This window comes from Diceros bicornis, chromosome 11, assembly GCF_020826845.1.
Source record: "Diceros bicornis minor isolate mBicDic1 chromosome 11, mDicBic1.mat.cur, whole genome shotgun sequence".
NCBI lineage: Eukaryota > Metazoa > Chordata > Mammalia > Perissodactyla > Rhinocerotidae > Diceros > Diceros bicornis.
This window is the reverse complement of record NC_080750.1, coordinates 30,813,681-30,835,360: the sequence shown is the minus strand read 5'-3', so window position 1 is coordinate 30,835,360 and position 21,680 is coordinate 30,813,681. Positions and strand designations below refer to the sequence as shown.

The following is a 21,680-nucleotide window of genomic DNA, read 5'->3' as shown; positions in this document are numbered from 1 at the left end:
TTCAAAAGTAGCTTGCTGGGATTTTGATTGGAATTACATTGAATCCATAGGTCAATTTGGGGATTTACATCTTAACAATATTGAGTCTTCCAATTGACGAATACAGTATATCTTTCCATTTTAACTTTTCTGAGGAAAAGGAGTTTTAGTGAAGAAGTCTTGCGTATCTTTCATTAAATCTATCCTTGAGTATTTTAAATTTATCCCTGAGTATTCTGGATGCTACCATAAGTGGTACTGATCTTTTTTTGTTTTGCTTTCCAAAAGTTTGTTGGTAAAATACAGAAGCACACGGTGTCCTGTGACACTGCTAAATTCACTTATTAATAATGCTAGTAATTTCTGTAGATTTCTTAGGATTTTCTACACTCACAAACTATGCCATCTGTTAATCAAGATAGTTCTCTTTCTTTTCAACCATTATGTCTTAGATTTCTTTTCCTTGCCTTACTGTACTACCTAGGTGATCCAGCACAATGCTGAATAAAAGCGGAGAGAGTAAACATCCTTGCCTGGTTCCCACTTGAGCGTGCAGAGCATTCAACATTTCAGTGTTATGTATCATGTTAGCTGCAACTTTTTCACAGATGGCCTTTAATAGGATGAGGAAGTTCCTTCTACTCCTAGTTGAGAATTTTTAATCATAGGTATTGAATTCTATAAAAATAGTTTTTCAGTATCTATTGAAAAGCCAACCCTGGTGATCTAGTGGTTAAGATTCAGTGCTCTCACTGCTGCAGCCCAGGTTCGTGTCCTGGTCAGGGAACCATACCATCCCTCTGTCGGTTGTCAGACTGTGGTGGTTATCTGTTGCTAGAATGCTGAAAGCTATGCCACCAGTATTTCAAATACCAGCAGGGTCACCCATGGTGGACAGGTTTCAGTGGAGCTTCCTGGCTAAGACAGACTAGGAAGAAGGACCTGGCCACCCACTTCCAAAAAAACCTGTCCATGAAAACCCTATGAATAGCAGCTGAGCATTGTCTGTCTATTTGTCGTTGTCTTTATGTTGAAAGTATGTTTCTTAAAACAACACTCGGTTAGTTGGGCCTTGATTTTTTTATCCAACTGTCAATCTCTGGTTTATTCTCTAACCTTTTGGTAGGTCTTTGATTTCTCAAAAAAAAGAAAAACAAAATAACATGCTCGACGGAGGAGAAATATAACCCATTACAACATTTTCTAAGTTCTCAAGTGTCCCACTGCTGTGAAGGTATATTCAATACTGAAATATATAGTACTTAAAGAATTTCTTAGGTCAGCAATTTTAAAACTTCCTATTTTAACCTCAAACCCAGGTAAGCACCCAAAGACCATTTTCCCAATGATGTTTACTTTTGAGCTAAAGAAAAAGGAGGTGATAATAGAGAATGAGAGCGTACCATATACAAATCACTTAGCATATATTTTGTAAGAAAATAATATATGCTTATGCATATGATTTTATTATAATAAAACATTCGATGAACATAAAAGTACTATAGTCTTTTTTACTACACCTACCTTGATAGTAGGTTACAAATTATACGACTAGCACACATTCATAGGCAGCAAAAATCAACAGTGAGTTTCACTATACAAGCAAATTTGAAGAGATTCTATATACATTTGTGTTAGTATATCCACAGGGTGTGAATCCATCATTTTTGAATCACAATGTCTACGTGGTTATATACTTAGAGGTTAGATACTTAAAGTCTAGCTTTTGGAAAATTAGAGACCAAAAAATATGCAAAGGTACATCACTATACCATCAACCCACGGACAACTAACCTGATGCCATAAAACTAATTTATTATCCAACAGCTAATATGTCGTCATTATTATTTAAAAGCTAAGACAGCAGCTGCAATCGAAAATCACAGCCAATCAAAAACACTATTAGACTGACCAAGTGTTCTGTCCCTAAATTTCAAAATTTTCAAATACCTGTATGTGCATAAGGACAGTGGGGCTTTGCAACATTACCATACACTGCATGGCAGCCACACTTCTTAGCAGAACACTGAACAGACTCCTCAAATTCTAATAAGGTTTTCATTTTCATTTATAAATTGCAAAGTTTAGCAACTCTTAATATATAATTGATAAGTAGTCATTAGTCTAAAGTACAAGCAAATGTGACTCAATTTTTAACAATCAAAGAAAGAATGTCCACCATGGAACAGCTGACCATATTACCACTGCTTTAGGGAATTGGCCTTAATAGAGTAAAATCACTTTTATTCACAGCAATCATCGGTAATGTTAAGCATTTAAAATACCAAGAGGTTTTCATGACTATTTTAAACTTCTAAAAATCTTGTAGTATATACTGGTTTAATTCCATTAATAGTTCTAGTAACTACTATTTGTTAGACACCTATCATGTACTAGGCATTCTCTTAGACTGCTTTCATATTAATATCTCTAATCATAAAACCATGTGAATATTAATACTTCCTTTTACAATGAGAAAATAAGTAACTCACACAAAGTCAAACAACTGATAAGTGATAAAATCAGGATTTGAACCTAGATTTTTTTCATACAAACAAAAAAGTAGATCAGGTGATTAGAAATATCACAAAATCAGAATTTGATTTTACTCTACAAAATAAATGAAATATACATGGGGCCACCCCGGTGGCATAGCGGTTAAGTGTGCACGCTCCACTTTGGTGGCCTGGGGTTCGCCGGTTCAGATCCCGGGTGCGCACTGACGCACCACTCGTTAAGCCATGCTGTGGCGGCATCCCATATAAAGTAGAGGAAGATGGGCACAGATGTTAGCCCAGGGCCAGTCTTCCTCAGCAACAAGAGGAGGATTGGCATCGGATGTTAGCTCAGGGCTGATCTTCCTCACAAAAAAATAAATAAATAAAAATAATAAATGAATATACAAAGGAGATGCAATATACTCCATAAATTGTATATTTAAACTGATGAGGCTTCCTCCATTTGTTTATTCACAAGTTTATCTTAAATTTAACACTTCAAGAAAACAAAGCTTCTATGACTTAATTCAGTAAGGAATTAACTACCCGTTTGTTGATCATTCTCTTTTTAGTATGCCCTACAAAACACTATTAGCAATTTATACTTTTTAATAATAAAATCAAAAGAATACAATTTTAATGTTTACTTTCCAAGTGAACTTTTAATAGCCGGTAAATGACCTAAAAAATAGTGAACATTTTATTTTTCTTTAACTTGCAACCACTACCTTAAAGTCCCCAAACACTTCAGCCCACATTTACCTCTTCCTTCTCTAAATGCCTATTTATAATTACATTCAATACCGGTCTTTACTTCTTTCACATATCCCAAAGACCCTGGTGGAATGTGGAATATACGGCAATCATGCACACTTTCGTCAAGGACTTGACCAACGCACTAGAGTTCTTAACAAGTAACATCTTATGAATGGTCCCACTTAAGTTCGCATAATCTTACCACACATAAAATCCCATCAGTAAACTCTGTGACCAAAAATCTTGTTACACTCAATTGTAATAATAATAGTTACACAGATAGATGTGACACTGAGTTCCTAGTTCCAGAACCTCTCCACAGGTTCATCGACAATTTATGATATTGTTGCTTTGTGAAATTGCATCCTAAGTTCCAATTTATAGAGCTATATGGGTGGATAAGGCATAAATAAATTTTTAGAACCAGCAACTTGTTAACTTTCTAGATACCTCCAATCTCATTAAAAAAAATAATATTAATCACTCTCTAAGATTGTGAACAAAAGAGCAGGACTCTAGACTCCTACCCCCAATATTCATTCATGTATATGAGTTATTCTTACATTGACCATTCTTAAATAAAAGACTGAATGTAAATCAGTAAAGTACCTATCTTACAGGTCAGTCTCCAAAACATTACTGATATGCTTGCAACATTCAACAACATCCATGCTCCTTCTGGCATGAATCAGTATTTCATATCAATATCACTGGACAGTAGCAAGTCAACATTTTTTGACCCCATATTTTTGATCCACATTGTACATCACGACCAAGCACAAACATACATGGATATCTAAAATATATATAGATGCACACTCACATAGATAACTAAAATTAAAATTTCATGAAACAATAGTTAACCTTATTATGACCAATGTTTTCTAATTATTTTCTATCCTATTCCTTTTGTTGTTGTTGTTTAATACTGGCTGTGATCTACTATGAGATTTCAAACAATGGTCTAGACAACCCATACTCTACCTTTGCCACACCAAATAACCTATGCATATATAGAAAAAATGTGAACTACTATAGGAAAGTACAGCATGCAGCAGACTGAATTATTGGTCCCAATTTTTCACGCCCCTGTAATTGAATTAAATACCCACATGCCTACCACGGCCTTATGGTGGGCATAGTGCATTTCTCCACCCCTTGACTTGGGCTTGGCCATGTAACTTACTTTAGCCAATGGGATGTTAATGGACATGACATAAGGAAACTTAAAATATGTCTACGTGGTTGGAACTTCAACGATCCACTGTGACAAGAACATTCCCCGGGTACTCACTACCTTTTCAACCTGGGTCCCAGAATAAGACAATTGGAACAGACCTGAACTTGACACCAGCTTGAAGAGGAGTCTCTCCAGCTGGCCCACAGACACATGAGTTAGAAATAAACAACGTATTATGTGCCCCTGAGATTTTATAAGTTTGTTAGACAGAAAAAGCTGACTAACAAATAGCATAAAGTATGACTTATCTTGGATCAAAAGGTACAAGACCAGGGTTTTCTATAACTATTCAAAATTGCTTGCTTTTCTGTCACATAAGAACCTGTCCTAAGGACACAGTCTAAGAGAAGGTATTCCCCCTCAGACCCTGCTTTCCCAAAAGCTAACAAGTTTTGAGGCAAAATAAACAAGCAAAACCACGGAACAGGACAAATTATTCAAATATCTTCATTGTGTACGAGTAGCACACAATAGAGAAAACGTTTTAAAAATAGAATGTTACTTCTAACGTGGAAAAATTTCACTCAATACTCTTTATAGCAAAGATTCTTCTAGTAGGACATTAAAAATAATTAATTCTAAAATTGAGGCATTCTCTTAAAGAAAAAGTATCACCAAGTTAAGTTTTCTAAAATTATCACCTTGATATGATCCTACCTTATTCTTGGAGTATGTCAAGGAATTTTCTGAAATGAAAGAAAAAAACAGAGAATGTTATCACTTAAATGCTGTTGTGAATTATTCCATAGACAAATAGTATAAATATCAAGCCAGTAATAAATTACTTTAATAGAACTAGAAGACATAATTTCTACACGAACAGCAAACATTTTTAAATTTTATCCTTACGGTATAGAGAACTAGAGACAATTCCAAACTCCTCAACCCAACACAACATACCAGAGCCAAATTGGAGAGACGAACCTAATTTCCCCAAGGTCATTTGTTTCTGTGTGGAATGCCAAGTGTCTACTAAGCACTGCAAATTCATCCATGGCTGCCTCAGAATAGCTTGGGTCTCAGACACTCAACTTAAGACTACAGTTGAGAGCTCTCTACGACATTTTCATTTATTAGCTTTACGGAGTAAGTGTTTAGATTTGAGGAGCTAACCACCGAATCATGCAACAACAAAGGGGCAAAAATCAAAAGGCCTCAGATTATTTGGCCAACCATTCTCTAACCAGACAAATAGCAACATAGCTTCTCCATTCTTGTTTTCTCTTTCAAGAATGACAAGAATATTTTTACTGGTCTATTTAAAAACTTTTCAGGCACTATTAGTAAATACTAATAGTCTCCTTTTTCTCAGAAATTTGAAAAATTCCAGAAAAATTCTTTTGCCACAAAATAAGGCCTTAATATGTTCTTCCCCCATACTATGAAAAAACCAACCAATATTGCCAAGATTTCTTATCAAGAGGTACTTTGTTCTTCTCAGAGGAGTCGAAAGGGCAAATCAAAAGAGCAGGCAATAATTTAAGTCAGCCACAAAGTTGTGAGAAAACTAGGGAAGTCATTAAACCTCAATCACCCAGCTGCCCTGAGGCCTACTCCCTCCTTGTGTCTGTCATTCTTCCCGTGTTGTCTTGGACAACAACACCTGCTCCCCAAATCTTACAGGCAGGTATTTTTTAGTTGAAGCACACTTGTTCAACACAAAAGAGGATGGTTAAGTCATGATCTTCCATTTAACACAGTCAACATGAACTGCAGCCCATCCCTGGTCTTCCTTACTTTGGCCAAACAGAACTGACCTCAACCATTTTTCTCATTCGTGTTCTAATTGAAAGTAATATTTTCTATTAAACATTGAAAGCTGATGAATTTTAGAAGGTAATAGAGCAGCACTGTTCAAGAGAAATATAATGCAAGCTAAATAAAATGTGAGCCACATGTGCGCTTTAAAATTCTCTAGTAGCCACGTTAGAATAAAAGAAATAATATCCAAAATACCATTTCAACATATGAATATAACCAGTATTGAGATATTTTTACTTTCTTTTCTCATATAAAGTCTTTGAAACCGAGTATATATTTCATATTTCTGCACATCTCAATTCAGACTATTCATATCTCGTGTTCAACAGCCCCATGTGACTACTGGCTGCAATACTGGACAGTGCAGATTTTGAGCCTAATAATCTTTTCCAGGGATCACTAGATACCTACTATTGTCCCTTCGTGATTATGTAAGAGATTAAAAGATTGATGAAGGATGCTGAGTATAAAAATGGACCTAGATCCAGACAATCACTCTTCCCCACCACTTCAGCAGAAATTTCAAAGGGCTTACAGAGATTTTTCTGTAGAAAATAGGTTGCAAATATAATCTAAGGTACAACTGATGAATTTCAGGAGCCAGAGAAGTTAATTCTTTGCACACATGCAGAATTAAGTAACAATCAGTTTCTTTTTCTATAAAATCACAGTTTTAGAGTTGGTAGGATTCAAAGCTAGATTTCAAAGATTATGCAACTGAGTTTAAATGACTTGATCAGGATACACAATGAGTGCATAAGTATTGAAAAAAAATATTCATTCAGTTAAAATTTCATTTGCTTTTAATTATTCTTTTAATAACATTACCTATCCTGTGTGTCCTTTGTGCACCTACATAGGTATCAAAAATTCGCTGCAATTCACACTTTCCAGTCATCTGTCGTAAGAGCCATTTCATCCAAAATCGAAAAAAGTGCCCATAGAAGAACTCCCACAAAGAAAAAAACATTTTTTCCTGGAGAAGGAAATATATGACATGTTTAGTGGCCTTAAATTGGTTTTTAAAAGGAAAAAAAATTATCCAACTCATCAAATCCCAAATTATATTAATATCTATTATGTTATTCCATTGTGTCTATTTTGTAGTAGTGTTTAGACATCTAAGAATAAGGGTGTACTATCCACAATTTCATTAAATGATGGCCAAATGGTCAATTTATCATTTTAAAAGTTAACTGTAAAAATCAAACTACTTACTTAGATTCAAGCTCTCAGCTCCCTATTTTAATTTCTCATTCTTTCAGAATGGGGCTCAACAGTTCAACTACAAAAGGAACCCAATTAAGCACAATTAAATCAAATCTGCCACATATCAGAATTGTTTTTATAAGGAATAGGCTCTTCTCAATCCCTGTGGATAATTCCAGTTACATCTGTCCCGCAGTCAGGTGACGCCAGCAAATAAAAACACTACATATGGCTTACAAATTGAAGTATCAAGTTGAACACGTAGTGAATCACACCCTGGCTGATTGTTGATGTTCCATTCAACAAGTGAAGGGCAGAAATACGAAAGAGAGTAATAAACTACAACCTCGATAAAACTGAATCTTAACGCCATAAGAAAAATCTTCAGCTCCTAAATGAGGCGGGATGCGGGGAACGCAAGGGAGGAGGAGTTACTTAAAAACAAACAAAAAATGCTCATCTCCTTCCTGCCTTAAACATTCCCCCAGACACATCATGTCTAGACTGGGGCCTGAGGGACTGTCAAATTCGAAATGCCCGCAGGTCAGTGCAGAAACAATGCACAGCAGAGAAGGGCTGAACTGTGACTTGAAAATGAGTCCATCCAGTCCGCGCTCATCAGGACAAAAGCAGAACTGCCAAGCGGAGGGAACCGCAGCTTCGCGGCGCCTGAGCGCCCCTGACTTCGGGGAGTCGCGGCGCCGAGCCCCCCTTCCGGGGCCTGGCCGAGCCCAGCTCGCGCGCCGCCCGCCAGTGGGAGGGACCGGCTCGCACAAAGCCCCGCCGGCCCGGGCGCCCCGCGGCTTTGCCGTAGGACACCGCGGGGCTCGCGCAGCCCGCGCGCCCTCAGCGCAGCCGCACCGCAGCAGCGCGGGGCGAGAGGAAAAGAAACAGCGGCCACCTCACAGGAGCGGAAGAACTAGGGGGACTGGAGCTGCCTCGGTTTCCCCAACTGCAAACAGCCGGCAACGGAAACGATGCTACTCGCGGAGCGCTCCCTGCAAGCACCGCGACCCGGAAGTCAGGAAGCGGGGCCACGGGAACGCCTTCTCCGGGACACTGCCCTCCCCGCCCCCGCCCCTCTGGCCTCTTCCGATTGGCTCGTGCTCCACCAATGGCTAACGCTGAAAGGCGGTCGAGCGGAGTTGCCCCGGCGCTCGTGATTGGATGCTAGGGACGCCGGACGGTTTCCCTGGCAACAGCAACCTGGAGGCACGCCCCGCGCCAAAGATGAGTCTCTTCTAGAGCAGCTGTTGAGACTTTTCTCGCCTTAAACCCAGGTCGTTGGCCCAAGTTGAAACCGCATATTGCTCCCAGATGCCAAGCACGGAAGAAGCACTGTGCTTTTGGTAACTTTCATAGCGCCAAGATTATAAAAGCGCTTTCACCTATATTTAACCTTAATTCTGTGAAGTAATTATTAATAGCCCCACTTTATGGATGAGGAAACGGAACTTAGGTAAAACAACTTGTCCATGGCCAATACGTGGCAGATAAAGAGAGCTTTATATGTTGAGAAAAGAAGTTTGGACTTTATCCTATAATAAACATCTAACAGTTAATTCATCAAACATTTATTCCTTAACTGGTTGTTTTTCTTGAAAAAGTTACATGCTTTAAAAAATCCGACTTCGAACAGTACGTTCATTAATTCAAAAAGTATTTGTTGATTGGCTATTATGCATCAGGCAGTGTTCCAAAAGGGAGTCATAACTAAATAAACGCAAATATTTAGTATGTCAGGTGGTGCTAAAGAAAGGGGTATTAGGAAGTGAGGGGTTGGGGGTGGGGAGGCATACGTACAATGTAGTCGGAAGAGTCTCCAGGCTTTAGACGGACAAGCGCAGAGTACTCCAATCGGGAGCATACTTCATAAGTTGGAGGAATAACAAGAAAGCGAGTCTGGCTGGAGGAGAAAGAGCAAGGGGAGAGTAGACTGTAAATACAAAGGACGACTTACATTGCAAAATATCTTCCCCCCATCCACCCAAGTCTCCCCCTCCCCTCAGCCCCCTTGTTGGAAAGCAACCAGTATTTGTTTCTTGTTTATACCTCCAAGAATATTCTATGCAAATATACATATGTATTTTCCTCCATTCCCTTGTTACACAAACTGAAGCAGCAATACACACTTTTCCACACCTCAGCTAACATCTTTTTAAAAGATACTAATTGTAAAACACCAAACATGTGAAGGGTGCATAAGCCTTCATCCCTGCCCCACAGAAGCAACCAACAATCAATTTGGTGATGAAATCTGGACATATACTATAATAATAAAACCATAGAATCTTAGATCTTGAAGGGAACTTAAAGATCATCTCATTGAATAATTTTTATTGTAGATAAAAAGATTCAGAAAGGCAAAGTACACAGCCAAATTGGCAAATTAGGAAGTAGAAACTAATTTGCATTTCAGGGTCTCTCCATTACTACACAACGCATTCATATAACAGAAAGTGAGATGATCCTGTAATACAATTATATAATCCTTTTACCTTTTCAGTGTGCTGTACGGAGAGTAGGGAGTGCAGAGAGGAACTCTTCTTGTCTCCACGCCGCCTGTTAGCCCACTTCTATCCATGTTTTTCTCCAAGACAAATGCTAACCTGTTTGGTCAGAACCTGAGAAGTTGATTGAACTTCATTTATTGGATGCAGGGTCACTGGACGTTAAAATGTCAGGTCCACGTGATTGCCTGTTCTCTTTTCTGTTAATTCATTTATGTGTAACAGAGAGAGAGATTAACCCAGTCCTGCCCCTCAGGGAAGATCAGCCTTCTCTCTTTCTCTCTTATGCTCTTTGATTTTCTCTTCCATGTGGCTGGCTGTGGTGGTCCTAAGTCCTAAGATTAGAATTCTGGCTTCAAGGAGAAGGTGGGACCTACTTTGGTCTCTGAGCTAACCTGTATGCTCCTATCTGGCCTTACACCTACCTGGAAAAGAGAGGCTATAGTGTAATGGAATGTGGTTGTATTTTTGAGTAGTACTAAGGAATCTCTGCTTTCTTGAATTCTCAGACTAAACAACCAAGGCACTGTTGATTTTAGAAACTGCTTAATGGAAAGAGTTGTTTGGTATGACTATTAATGGACAACTCAGCATTTGATCCATAGAGGATCCAAATTAAATATCAATGCTCCTTTTGGAATGTGTGAAGTCTGGAAGGCAGCAAATTTATACTAAGAAGGAAAATTTTATACTCCATATACTAACAGTGAAATGGATTACCTCTATGGAAGCATAAAAATATGAAGACAGCAGTAACCCTGATTGGTTTTATGATGCTTTGTGTTGCACTTTCATGAAACTATGTTAGAAGCTGTGATTAGGGGGAACACCTTATGTATGGGTTCCCCATATGATGCTTTTAATGGGAGAGCAAGGAAATATACAGAATGCCAAGGCATATTTGTTCTCACAGCTACTAGTAATGGGCTTTACCAATGAAAAGGAAGTTTAAGCTATTCAGAATTAAGCTAATGGGCTGGGATGAAAATGGTAACCAGAACAAAGGAAATAAATATCGAATCAGGTAGAACTATTTATATGACTGTTTTTTAAAACAGGCAGAGGGTAAGGGAGAATAGAGAAGCAGGAAATTTGACAGGATCTCTGCAAAGGGTTTGGTGGCACATTAACAATAGTTGAGAGAAGGGAAACCTCTAGCTCCTGCATCCGCCTCACCCAAGTACCCTATCAGATCTGTTCCAATTATCCCAGCCTGGATGGGATAGCGATGCTGTGATGCTAGTGATGCTGAAGGGAGATAGGGAAATAAGGTGTGTTTAGCACAGGTAGTGATTTTAACTCATCTATTAAGATTGTGGGAGAAAAGGACGATTAACTTGAGGATCGAGAAATTTTTATTTGACCCCCGGTTCCGGGTCCCAGATTGAATGATATAATGTCGAGTGGCAGAGAATAGTGGAAAACCTTTTTGAGATTATTGAACGATCATGCAAAATGTACCATAATACCAGCAGGGGAATGGAAAGGCAATAATAAGGTGTGAAAATCGAAGTTTGGGTCATATGGGAATGTTATAGTAGGAAGCAACAGAATCACAAAGAAGCTGAAGATGGAGAAATAAAAAAGAAAGAAATATCTAGCTCTTGCCTTTACCTGAATAGGTAATTAGAAGGGATGTGATGAAGGTCCTTGTCACCACCATCTTAAAGCCAAATGTCTTCAAGAGACAGAGAAGTCTGCCCTTCATATGGGTTTAACTGGACATGCAAAATGAAAGCCCTGAGACTTGCTCAGATCTTCCTTTGTAGTAAATATCAGGCAGTATCAGATTCTGGAAGGACACAGGAAATCTCATCTTTCATTAGGAACCAATGGGAGCAGAAGTGCTAAGCTCCGCTAGTGCTGTCTATGAATCCTCTGTGGTCCAGGAGAAAAAGAGAAGGCTCTTGCAAATAGCTGTTAACTATCATGATTTAAACAAGGTAGTTTCCATGATTTAAACGAGTGTCTGTTTAAACACTTGTTTTAAACAAATGTCTGTTTTACAATGCTAGGCATTGTAAAAACTGTATAAGAGCTTCAACAAACTGGGATTTTTTGTGTGTGTGATAGATTTAGCTTAGCTTTAGCTAATCTTCTTGATTTCACCCTCAGAGAGAAGTCAAGCACAGTTTGCTTGTACCTGAGAAGGAATGTAATATATGTTTATGGTCCTTCCCCAAGGATATCTGACTTCTCCAACTCACTGCCACAGTTTGGTGAGATTGCATTTAGACATGATCAAAATTAAGTTAACTTGTTATATCCATGACATTATGATCATTTCCCCTGTGGATGAAGAAACTCAGATTTGAGAGCTGTAGTGGCACAATATGACTAGCGGTATGGTTAATCAATCCAGCTAAGATTCAGAGCCTAGTGCAATTGGTGAAATTTCTAAAAATAACTTCACACCACTAGAGGTATTCTGTAAATGGTAAATAATAAATCACTCTCCCTCCAGGACCCTGCCAATAAAAAGGAGGCACAATGCCTTGAAGGACTATTTGGCAAGCTATAAAAAATATATAATGGGCAGTGGCCCAAGTATGCTGCTGAGACGTTTCTAACACATCCACATATAATTTTAGAAGTTTGTGACACCAGGATACATGGAAATGGGAGGCTTTGGCTGAAATATAATACTGCCACCTTGTGGCAACCACTGGGATTTTTGGACTCAAAAAGTTCCTGATCATGGCGCTGGAGAGCCGGTTTGCCAGCATGCTGTTGGGCTGTAATGAAAACAGTCCCCATAACTTAAGAGCAGCAAATTAAGATCTGAACTACCTGTGATGTAATATGGCTGATATCAGAAAGAAGTTGTGATAAAAAGAAAGTTTCACAACAAAATTCTCAAATGAAAGGGAATTCATGTTTCAAGAGGTGTCTCTGAGGAGTTATAACACATGAGCAGGTAGCATCTCTGCTTTAGGACTAATTAGCAGTCCACTTTTGTTGCTGAATGGTCTAAACCTCACGGCTTTCTTTCCACCAAAATAAAACAAGTTTCTTGATTTATCCATGAGAGGTTCTGTATAGTAGGAACCCTGATATAAATATTAGCTACTATTTGCCCTACGGACAGTAAAAACCCAGTCAAATAGTAATGCAAAGGGAAGTTCATGCAATGGGCTGAGTTGAGAGCAGTATACATGAGAGTGGAGGAAGAACTTAGTTCCTTACCTCAGGGCAATGTTTGGATATGTAAAGAGTCATAGGCAGTAACCAATATGAGAATCTCGATGAATGAACATTAAGAATACTCCCAGTGCAGGGGATGCAGTTGTGGAAGGCCCTACAGGACTTCCAAGGGGGGATTATAGCAGGTCACAGAGATGCCCACAACAAGAATCGAGTTGGTTCAAGAAGGGGAATGTCGAGCTGATGCCCCACAATTTCTTAGAAGTAGCCACCTGGGCAGTTTAAGTGGGGTACAGTGGTGCCGAAGCCATGCAATAGTGGGTGGAATGATGATATATTCCACTCATCTCCTACCTAAGCTGCTAATGTGGTAAGAGACTGTTGAATGCTAACAAGAACATCAACAACAGAGTAGCAATTTAAAGATGGCCTTTGGAAAAATCTCCTGGGCACAGGGATCCAAACATATAAGCCAGTGAACTATATAGGATTGCCATTTGCAGCCCCTAGAGGATTCAAATGAGTTTGACATTTACTCTGTCTTGGGCTAAAGCCCAAACACTTGTCAATGGCTATTTGGTTCCCTATCATACATGTTGCTGGACCAAAGAATGCATTCTACATAGCCAATGTTTAGAAATACACCCCCCAAATCCCAACATAATGTGGACATATCATATTCCTTACCACCTATACAGTAGTTGTTAAATTGATACTAGAACAGGTAATTGAAACATTATTGAAAATACAGTGTAAAGATATGGTAGGCTGGCTAGATCAGTTAGGTGAATGTGTGCTTTGTCCAAATACAAGTAGTAAAGGGAGAACAGTTTTAAAAAAGTATTTAGCGAAGTGATAGACACAGAGAGCAGACTGGTGGTTATGGGTTGGGGGAGGCGGGGGAGGGTTGAAATCTGTGAAGCTGGTCAAAAGCTTCAGTTGGAAGCTTCAGTTGGAAACAAACTTCCAGTTATAAAATAAGTAAGTCAGGTGGCGTAGTGGTTGGGTTCACATGCTCTGCTTCGGAGGCCCAGGGTTTATGGATTCAGATCCCAGGCACGGACAATATGCATCGCTCATGGGGCCATGCTGTGGTGGCATACCATATACAAAGTGGAGGAGGATGGGCACAGATGTTAGCTCAGAGACAATCTTCCTCAGCAAAGAAAAAATAAATATAAGTTTTGAGGATGTACAGCATGGAGACTTTAGTTAATAATACTGTATTGCAGATTTGAAAGTTGCTAAGAGAGTAGATCTTAAAAGTTCTCCTCACAAGAAAAAAAATTCTGTAACTATGTATCATGATGGATATTGACTTATTGTGGTGATCATTTTTCAATATATACAAATATCAAATCATTGTGTTGTACGCCTGAAACTAATATAGTGTCATATGTCAATTTCACCTCAATAAAAATAAATAAATGCAAAGGTTTTTGGGTACTGGAGATGGGAATGAAGAGGTAGAGGATGGTGCTTTGATAGAACTCTCTCTCTTTCCCATGGTGCAAACTTTTATTTTATTGGATCCTGTGTTTAAAAGACTGTCACATTTGGATGACTCAATGGAAGGGAAAATTGCTGCCCAAGACACCATTTCTATTCCTTTGAACATGAATGTACATATTTTTAAAGAAACTCCTGTCTTGGCTACTGACTTCATATTATGTGGCCAAACAAGGATTGAGTATATGTCTCACTCCATTTCCCTCACTCTCCCCATATAGTGGGGATATACAGTCATGTGTCACTTAAAGACGGGACGACGTTCTGAGAAATGTGTCATCAGGTGATTTCGCCATTGTGCGAACATCACAGAGTGTACTGAAGGGGAATAAAATTTGCCGCCCCAAAATATGTCTCTTAAACGTGAGGATTATTTTAGGCTGATTATTTTTAAGAAACAAAAGATTCGGAAAGTTTTTCTTGTTACCTCCTCCTTAGCTACCTAAAAGAATTCAGATTAAAAAAACCTGTCTCAGGAAGCAAGCTATCATCTTAGCATAACGTGAACGAGGTGGTAGACAGGGAGGAACCTAGAAAAGCTTGTTTGTTAGGCTCTCTTCTGTGTTCTTCTGCTTCTGTGTGGCCAAATACTTGTTTTCCAAACATTTGCTCCTTGTCACCTACCTGTGAATTGCCTTCCATCTCTTTGAGGTCCCTGACTCTCCCCACTCCCAATATCTTCTTTTGTCTTTAGCTGAGGATGGTATTTAAGTTGAGGGCTTTGGCCATTTTGGCAAGTTACTTGGTTTTCCTGGGTTTCTCCCATGTACACATGTTACTAAACTTTTGTTTGTTTTTCTCCTGTTAATCTGTCTCATGTCAATTTAATTCTTAGACCAGCCAGAAGAACCTAGAAGGGTAGAGGAAAATTTCTTCCACCCCTACAGTACTTACACAAACCTAGATGGTGCAGTCTACTACACACCTGACTTTATGGTACTAATCTTATGGGACCACGTCATATATGCGGTCCGTTATTGACCAAAAGGTCACTATACGGTGCATGACTGTAGTTATATCGCACTTGACCAAGGCAACACTACCGCTTCTTCCTGGGAATCGAAAAAGGGGTAGGCTCTGGCAAGTTTCCTATTGCTGCCCTCTTTATGGATTGAGAGTATGGCTGAACCAGAGACCCCTGCCTGGGGAGCCCAGATCTGTATTCTGACAAGTGATAAATAGAAAAGAGATAAAACATTAAAAGAAGGAAAAGAGGAGAACAAATGAATGACAATGCTGGGCAAACATACTGTAACTCTTAGCCCTCAAGAGCATCTGATAGTAAGAGAATAATACAGCTATTTCTCTCAGATGTAATGTCTTACTGCTTCCAAGAATAGTGAGGCTTCAGCCAGCCCACATGATGCTTTTGTGTGAATTCGTACAAGATGCCTTCCTTACTCTGAACAGACACAGTCCTGCACCGGAGTGCACTTGGAGCAAATGCTGATTTCAGGCCTCACCGAGGCAGGGCCCCTTGGTAGGACACAGCTGTCACACCCATATGCCATATGCCACTCTGAGGGTGGGCCCTGCGATCTGTGTTTCACAAGGTTTCCAGGTGATTCTTGTACATGCTAAAGTTTGAGAAGAACGGATGTCGTAGATGATCCATAAAAGCACCTTTCAGTATGTCATTTTCCTGAATTGTGCTGAACAGATGGCACTCACCCTGGGTATGGATGACTTATTTCTAAGTAACTTGAAGCAGAAAATAGGGGCCAGGACAACTGGCATTTTATCAACAGTCATTATCTTTCAGATTGTTTTCACCTTCAGGATCCTACACATATGTGAGAGTAGAAAAATCTGTCCCCACGCAGTTTACTTTTCTGTGCTAATAACAGTTGTGAGACCACTATTTAGACTGAGGTTAACTAAAGAAGGCTTGATGACTGTTTGTAACGCTGGTAACATCCCCAGAGGACACTCTTTCTATCCCTATTATTTTAGCAGATATTTATCTTTAGCCTGGCAATTCTCTGCTTCCCATGATCTGAATGTGACACTAATTTTTAGAAACGAATCAAAAAGGGAAGTCTGAAGATCTTTGAGAATGCTATTGCATTCTCTGTCTACTGGATATCCTGGAGTGATGTTTATTGTTGGCTTAAACGGTAGTAGGTAGTGACTTCAAGTGGTTAGTGGTGAATATTGCTGAATCGGACCACAGGCTTGTGTTTCAATCAATACCTTTGATCTGTAAAACACCCTGAAATGCACAGTGGGGAACATGATGTGAAAATGTGTAGGACACGATCTCTCTCTTCTAGAGGCTCACAACATGGTAGAGGAAATAAAATATGTGCATAACAATAAAATATGATGCAGATTGAGTGCCCTGAGAGAGGACCAGGTCTACAAGAGTTCGAAGAAGATAGAGATTCCTCCATACATGGGTAATCAATGAAGGGTTCATGGAAGAAGTGGCATTTCAGCTGAGTCTTGACTACTTTTGATAAGTAAGAATATGAGTGTTGGGGGGGGGGGGCAGTCCTTGTTTGAGCATGAAGAGAAAGGTGGTGCCAAGAAGAACCAGCAGGTGACTATCTGTGTCTCGAGCACCTTGTTCAATGACTGGCACAGAGTCAGTGCTCAATAAGTATGGGTTCTGACTCACAAACAAACCATTGATTGCACAGCAGGTTTTTGGTTTTTCCTTTTTTTGGAAAAAAGACAAAAGAAGAAGAAATAACCATAATGTAAAAATCGATTGGAAGACACATGCTGATTTCAGAAACATTAAGATAGGAGAGCAAAGTGGTTTTTTTGAATCTTGAAAACATGGTATTTGGTAAATTTGAGTGTAGTAGAACTTTTAAGTCCTAAATAGAGGCGTATACAGCTAGAAAAGGAGAATGGAACCAGATTGTGTCAGGCCCTGGATTCCAGGCTAACACTTGATTTTTAACAGAGAGTCACTGAAGGATTTTTGAGCAGGTAATCTGCTGTAGGAAAATAACAGTTAGAATCAGTGAAAAATTAGCACTGCTTCCAATGAGCAACAACAGAGAACCAAAATGTATTGAGCACTTACATAACGACAGGAAATACGCTAAGTGATTTTGAATGTTATTTTAACTCAGCAAGCTTGGACAGATAGTCATCCCATCTTACTATTGAGGAACCCAGGCTCAGACAGGATTAAAAACCTTTCCCAACATTACTCTGCTAGTGAATTGTGACGTGGTTTGCTTTCCCACACAGGATAAAAAAAGTTCCATATTTAACATGGATATTCTATTTTCCAGAAAGGAAAAATACTCCCTTCCAGTATTAGAAAAATAATACTATACTCCTTCTTAGTTACACTAATTTCTTGAATCCAGAAACTAGTAATTGACTTATTTGGGAGGGAGGGGGTTTAAATGTCTTGAGAAACATTTTAATTTTGATTTTGGTTAAGTTGATGTGGCAGAGATGGATAGCTGACCACTGAAGATTTGCAATCTCTTCCCATGGCAAAGTGTTGAAGGGCAGCAGCAGCTGCCCAGCCAGGGACTACCTTTCTCAGTTCTTTTGCATCCAGTTCTCACCAATAGAATTTGAGCAGAATTAAGGTGTGTTAATTCTGGTCCAAATTTCTTCTCCACGTGCTTTCCCCCGATGCCCCAATGCGACAAAGGGAATTCCAAAACCCAGAGGAGAAGGGATCCACATGATGGAAGGAACTGGGACTCTGAGAGATCATGTGGAAAGCTGCCGGCCCATCAGAAACTGACTACTTGAGCAAGAAACATTACTTGAGCAAGAACAAAACCTCTATTTTGTTAAGCCATGGAGGTTTAGGCGTTTATCTGTTCCCGGAGCTGGTAGCATTTTAATTAGTCAGTTGCTAATATGTTTAAATCACCATTATGAAATAAATAAATAGTGAATATGAAGAAAATGTGTTTATTTGGATTTGTGACTTGGATTATATAGTTATAAAGATTTGACTTATGAGCCAGCCTTGATGGCCTCATGGTTAAAGTTGAGCACTCTCACCACTTTGGCAGCCTGAGTTCACTTCCCACTTGTGGAATCACCCCACTCATCAGTCTGTTGCCATGCTATGGCAGTGACTCACATAGAAGAACTAGAACAACTTTCCACTAGGCTATACAACCATGTACCGGGGCTTTTGGAAGGGTAGAAAAAAAAAAAGGAAAATTGGCAACAGATGTTAGCTCAGGGCAAATCTTTCCCTGGGAAAAAAAAGAAAAAAAGAAATATTTAACTTATAATGATATATAGTTTATAGTAAAATGCCAAAATGTATAGAAATTTTAAAAAGCAGTAAGCTTGCCTTTTCACTCTTTGGATCTAAAAGTATAAATGCAATTACAAAGTCTCTCTGCATTTGAGGAGTTTGTCACACAAAGCTTAAATGTTTTGAGTAAATTAATTATTCTTTTGTGCTCAGCATCATGATTTCTTCCAGTTTCCAACAGAGATGGACTACGTGGATAAATTAAAGCACTAGCTATTCTTCCATTAGATCTCCTGGTTTACTCCCTCTGATACCAGGATAATCCATTGATACTCAGAAGCAATTAGGGATAAATTTAGAAAGATTTAACAATTAGAAACTCTTGATTATTAAACTACTTTCCTTCAGCTTAGCAGTATCGAAAACAATCCCACAAGTGTTTTTCTGGGCACATGTCCTATTAGACTTGTTTACACTGAGGTTTTTATTTGTTATGCATTAGTGGCCTTGTCAATTATCAAGATAATCAAGCTTATCAAAATTTTGTTTGGCTCTCATTGTTTGCACTGACCTACCCACAAGGTTTATGTATGTAGGCTCATTGCAATAATGGATTGTTTATTTTGAGAGATTAGGTTCTTAAGCAGATTTTTCTCCTCTGTTTCCCATGGTCCCTGTGGAAACATGCCCTCCAGCTTCTGCCCACAGCCAGCTCTTTTCTCCCCAGAGCTTGTCTATATGGCACGGCAAAGGAATAGGGAACCTTCTTTTCCCAGGCATCCATGCACAAATATCCTTCCCTAGACCATTAACCTCTTTAACCATTGATGCTAATATGTATAAGTACATTTCTTAGGACAACCACCAATAATTCAATCTGCTTTGAATATATTTCTCCCTCAACTGTGGATGTAACTTAGGCTCATTTTAGGGACCCCTACCTCCAAGCACATTGGGATATGTATCAAAATGAAAGACAGAGACCCTATGTTGTCCTAAAAAAATAAAACAGCCAGTTATTTTACTAGGAAAATGGGTTTATTTGGGAATAGCAGAGGAATTCCAATTCGGGAAAAACAAGATACAGCAAAAGCCACAGGCAAGTCCAGCAAGCAAAGGAGAGGAATGTTACAGAGAGAAAGAAATTTTATAGCGAAAAAGAAGGAAGTTGGGAGGGGTTGTTTTGAACAAAAGTCCATTGATGGAAAACGAGAGCTCAAGATGATGATAGTTTCTCATTGGCCGAGGTGCTGGGGTATACGATTTCTTGTTGGGGGTGCAATGTAGACTTCCTGTTGGGGTCTGTGATTGATAATTCTTCTATAGTAGTGCCTGAGGGCTCTCCCTTCTGGTCCCCCACTCCATTTTGAATGAGGTTTCCTTTATTCAGTTTCACACCCTGCATATTAAAGGAATTCAGAGAAGGGGAAATCAGAGTGGCCTGCTGTAGTCAGGTTTTGATTCAGGAAACAGATAAAACTTGAGCGAGAACTTGAGATGTGGAAAAGATTTGAATGATCAGGGAGGAGGCTGGGCATCCTGGGCACAGAATAGACATCAAGGGAAAAGGCACAGAAAGAGCAAAGTGAACATGACATATTCAGGATAGAACAAAGTGGAGAGTCTGGCAGGTCTTGGAGGCATGTAAGAGAGTATTGGGAGATAATCTTGAGAAAGCAGAGAGGGTCCTGATGCCCTTGAACTTTATCATCCGGGAAGAGTGGAGCTACTTAAACAGGAGTGACAGCTGACAGTAGTGAACTAGGAAGATTATCTGGTACTGCAGTGAAGAGAGGACTGCAGAGGGTAGACATGACAGACAGTGCAACCAGTTTGAGTATCACTGTAATTGGGTACTGGAGTAGTAAATAGCAACAGGGCTGAAGATTTTACAAGTGATGGGATATAATGAAAGAGTAAATTGATCAGAAGAACTACAGTACCATTGATAAAAACCAAAGGACTCTGGGAAGATAGCTAGCTTGCTGAGAACACTTGAACATCTTGGATTTGATGTGGGACATCCATGCAGAGGTGCTGGGGTGGGCAGTTTCATATTCAATGTGAAACTGGAGCTCAAGTAAGAGGACAACGATTTTGGAGATATCTCTTTGTGCTGAATAGCTTCCTTTCTCCACTTCAATCTACTCTATATTTTTCTCCACCCTGCTCCATACCCCAAGAGGCAGGTTTGTATGATCTAGTACATCAAACTGAACTTCCTTGCCTTCTGGCTTCCAATAATGGGAAGCACTGGAAAGAGACTGAAGGGATGAAGGAGAATAAAGTTGAGGTATTTATTCGTTCTAGCTCCCTCTTTTGGGATCTGGTTGGGTCACTGCTCAACTGAAGGCCACAACTCCTGGCCATTAGCGCATGAGAAAATACAGCTTAATAATGGCATCCTCAGGCTGGCATGTGTTCAAATCTTTCTTCCTCTCAACCGGCCAGAAACCAGCCCAGCCAGTGGTGCAGTGCTGGTTTGAAGTAGAACACTCATTACCAGACGCTGCCTGTCAGTCCCAAATAAGAAGAGTGATCAGAGTGGACAACTCAAAGAGCAAACAACTTTAAAGGAGCCCAAAGAGAGTCTCACCCTACTCATGTTCTCCTAGTGTTTCCCAGCCTTGGGTAAAGATCTGAGAGACTGATACCTTGAACTTCGCAAAGCTCAGTAGATCTCTCTTAGGTTGCTGCTCAATGTATACATAACTTTTTTCTTTCACAAAAGTTGACTCTCTGCTCCTTTGGTAAGGGAGGGGGGTACCAACAAATGAAAAATAAAGATAAGGGGATTAGCTGAAGGTCTGGGGTTGGTCACTTCCCACACAAAAATCTAAACCTCTTGAGTCATTTGGGAATTTGATGGCTACCATTTACGG

General features: G+C 39.4%; 1 protein-coding gene across 1 annotated transcript in view; it reads right to left on the bottom strand.

Annotated features, from left to right (window-relative positions):
• Positions 1-7,239, bottom strand: part of ELMOD2 (ELMO domain containing 2) — a 34,043-nt gene extending 26,804 nt beyond the window's left edge. The window contains exons 1-2 of the mRNA XM_058550112.1: positions 7,063-7,239; positions 5,131-5,159 (exon numbers count right to left, since the gene is read on the bottom strand). Coding sequence (XP_058406095.1) covers positions 5,131-5,159; positions 7,063-7,204 — 171 coding nt within the window. The 5' untranslated portion in view covers positions 7,205-7,239. The remainder of the gene's footprint in view (positions 1-5,130; positions 5,160-7,062) is intronic.
• Positions 7,240-21,680: the final 14,441 nt, after the last annotated feature.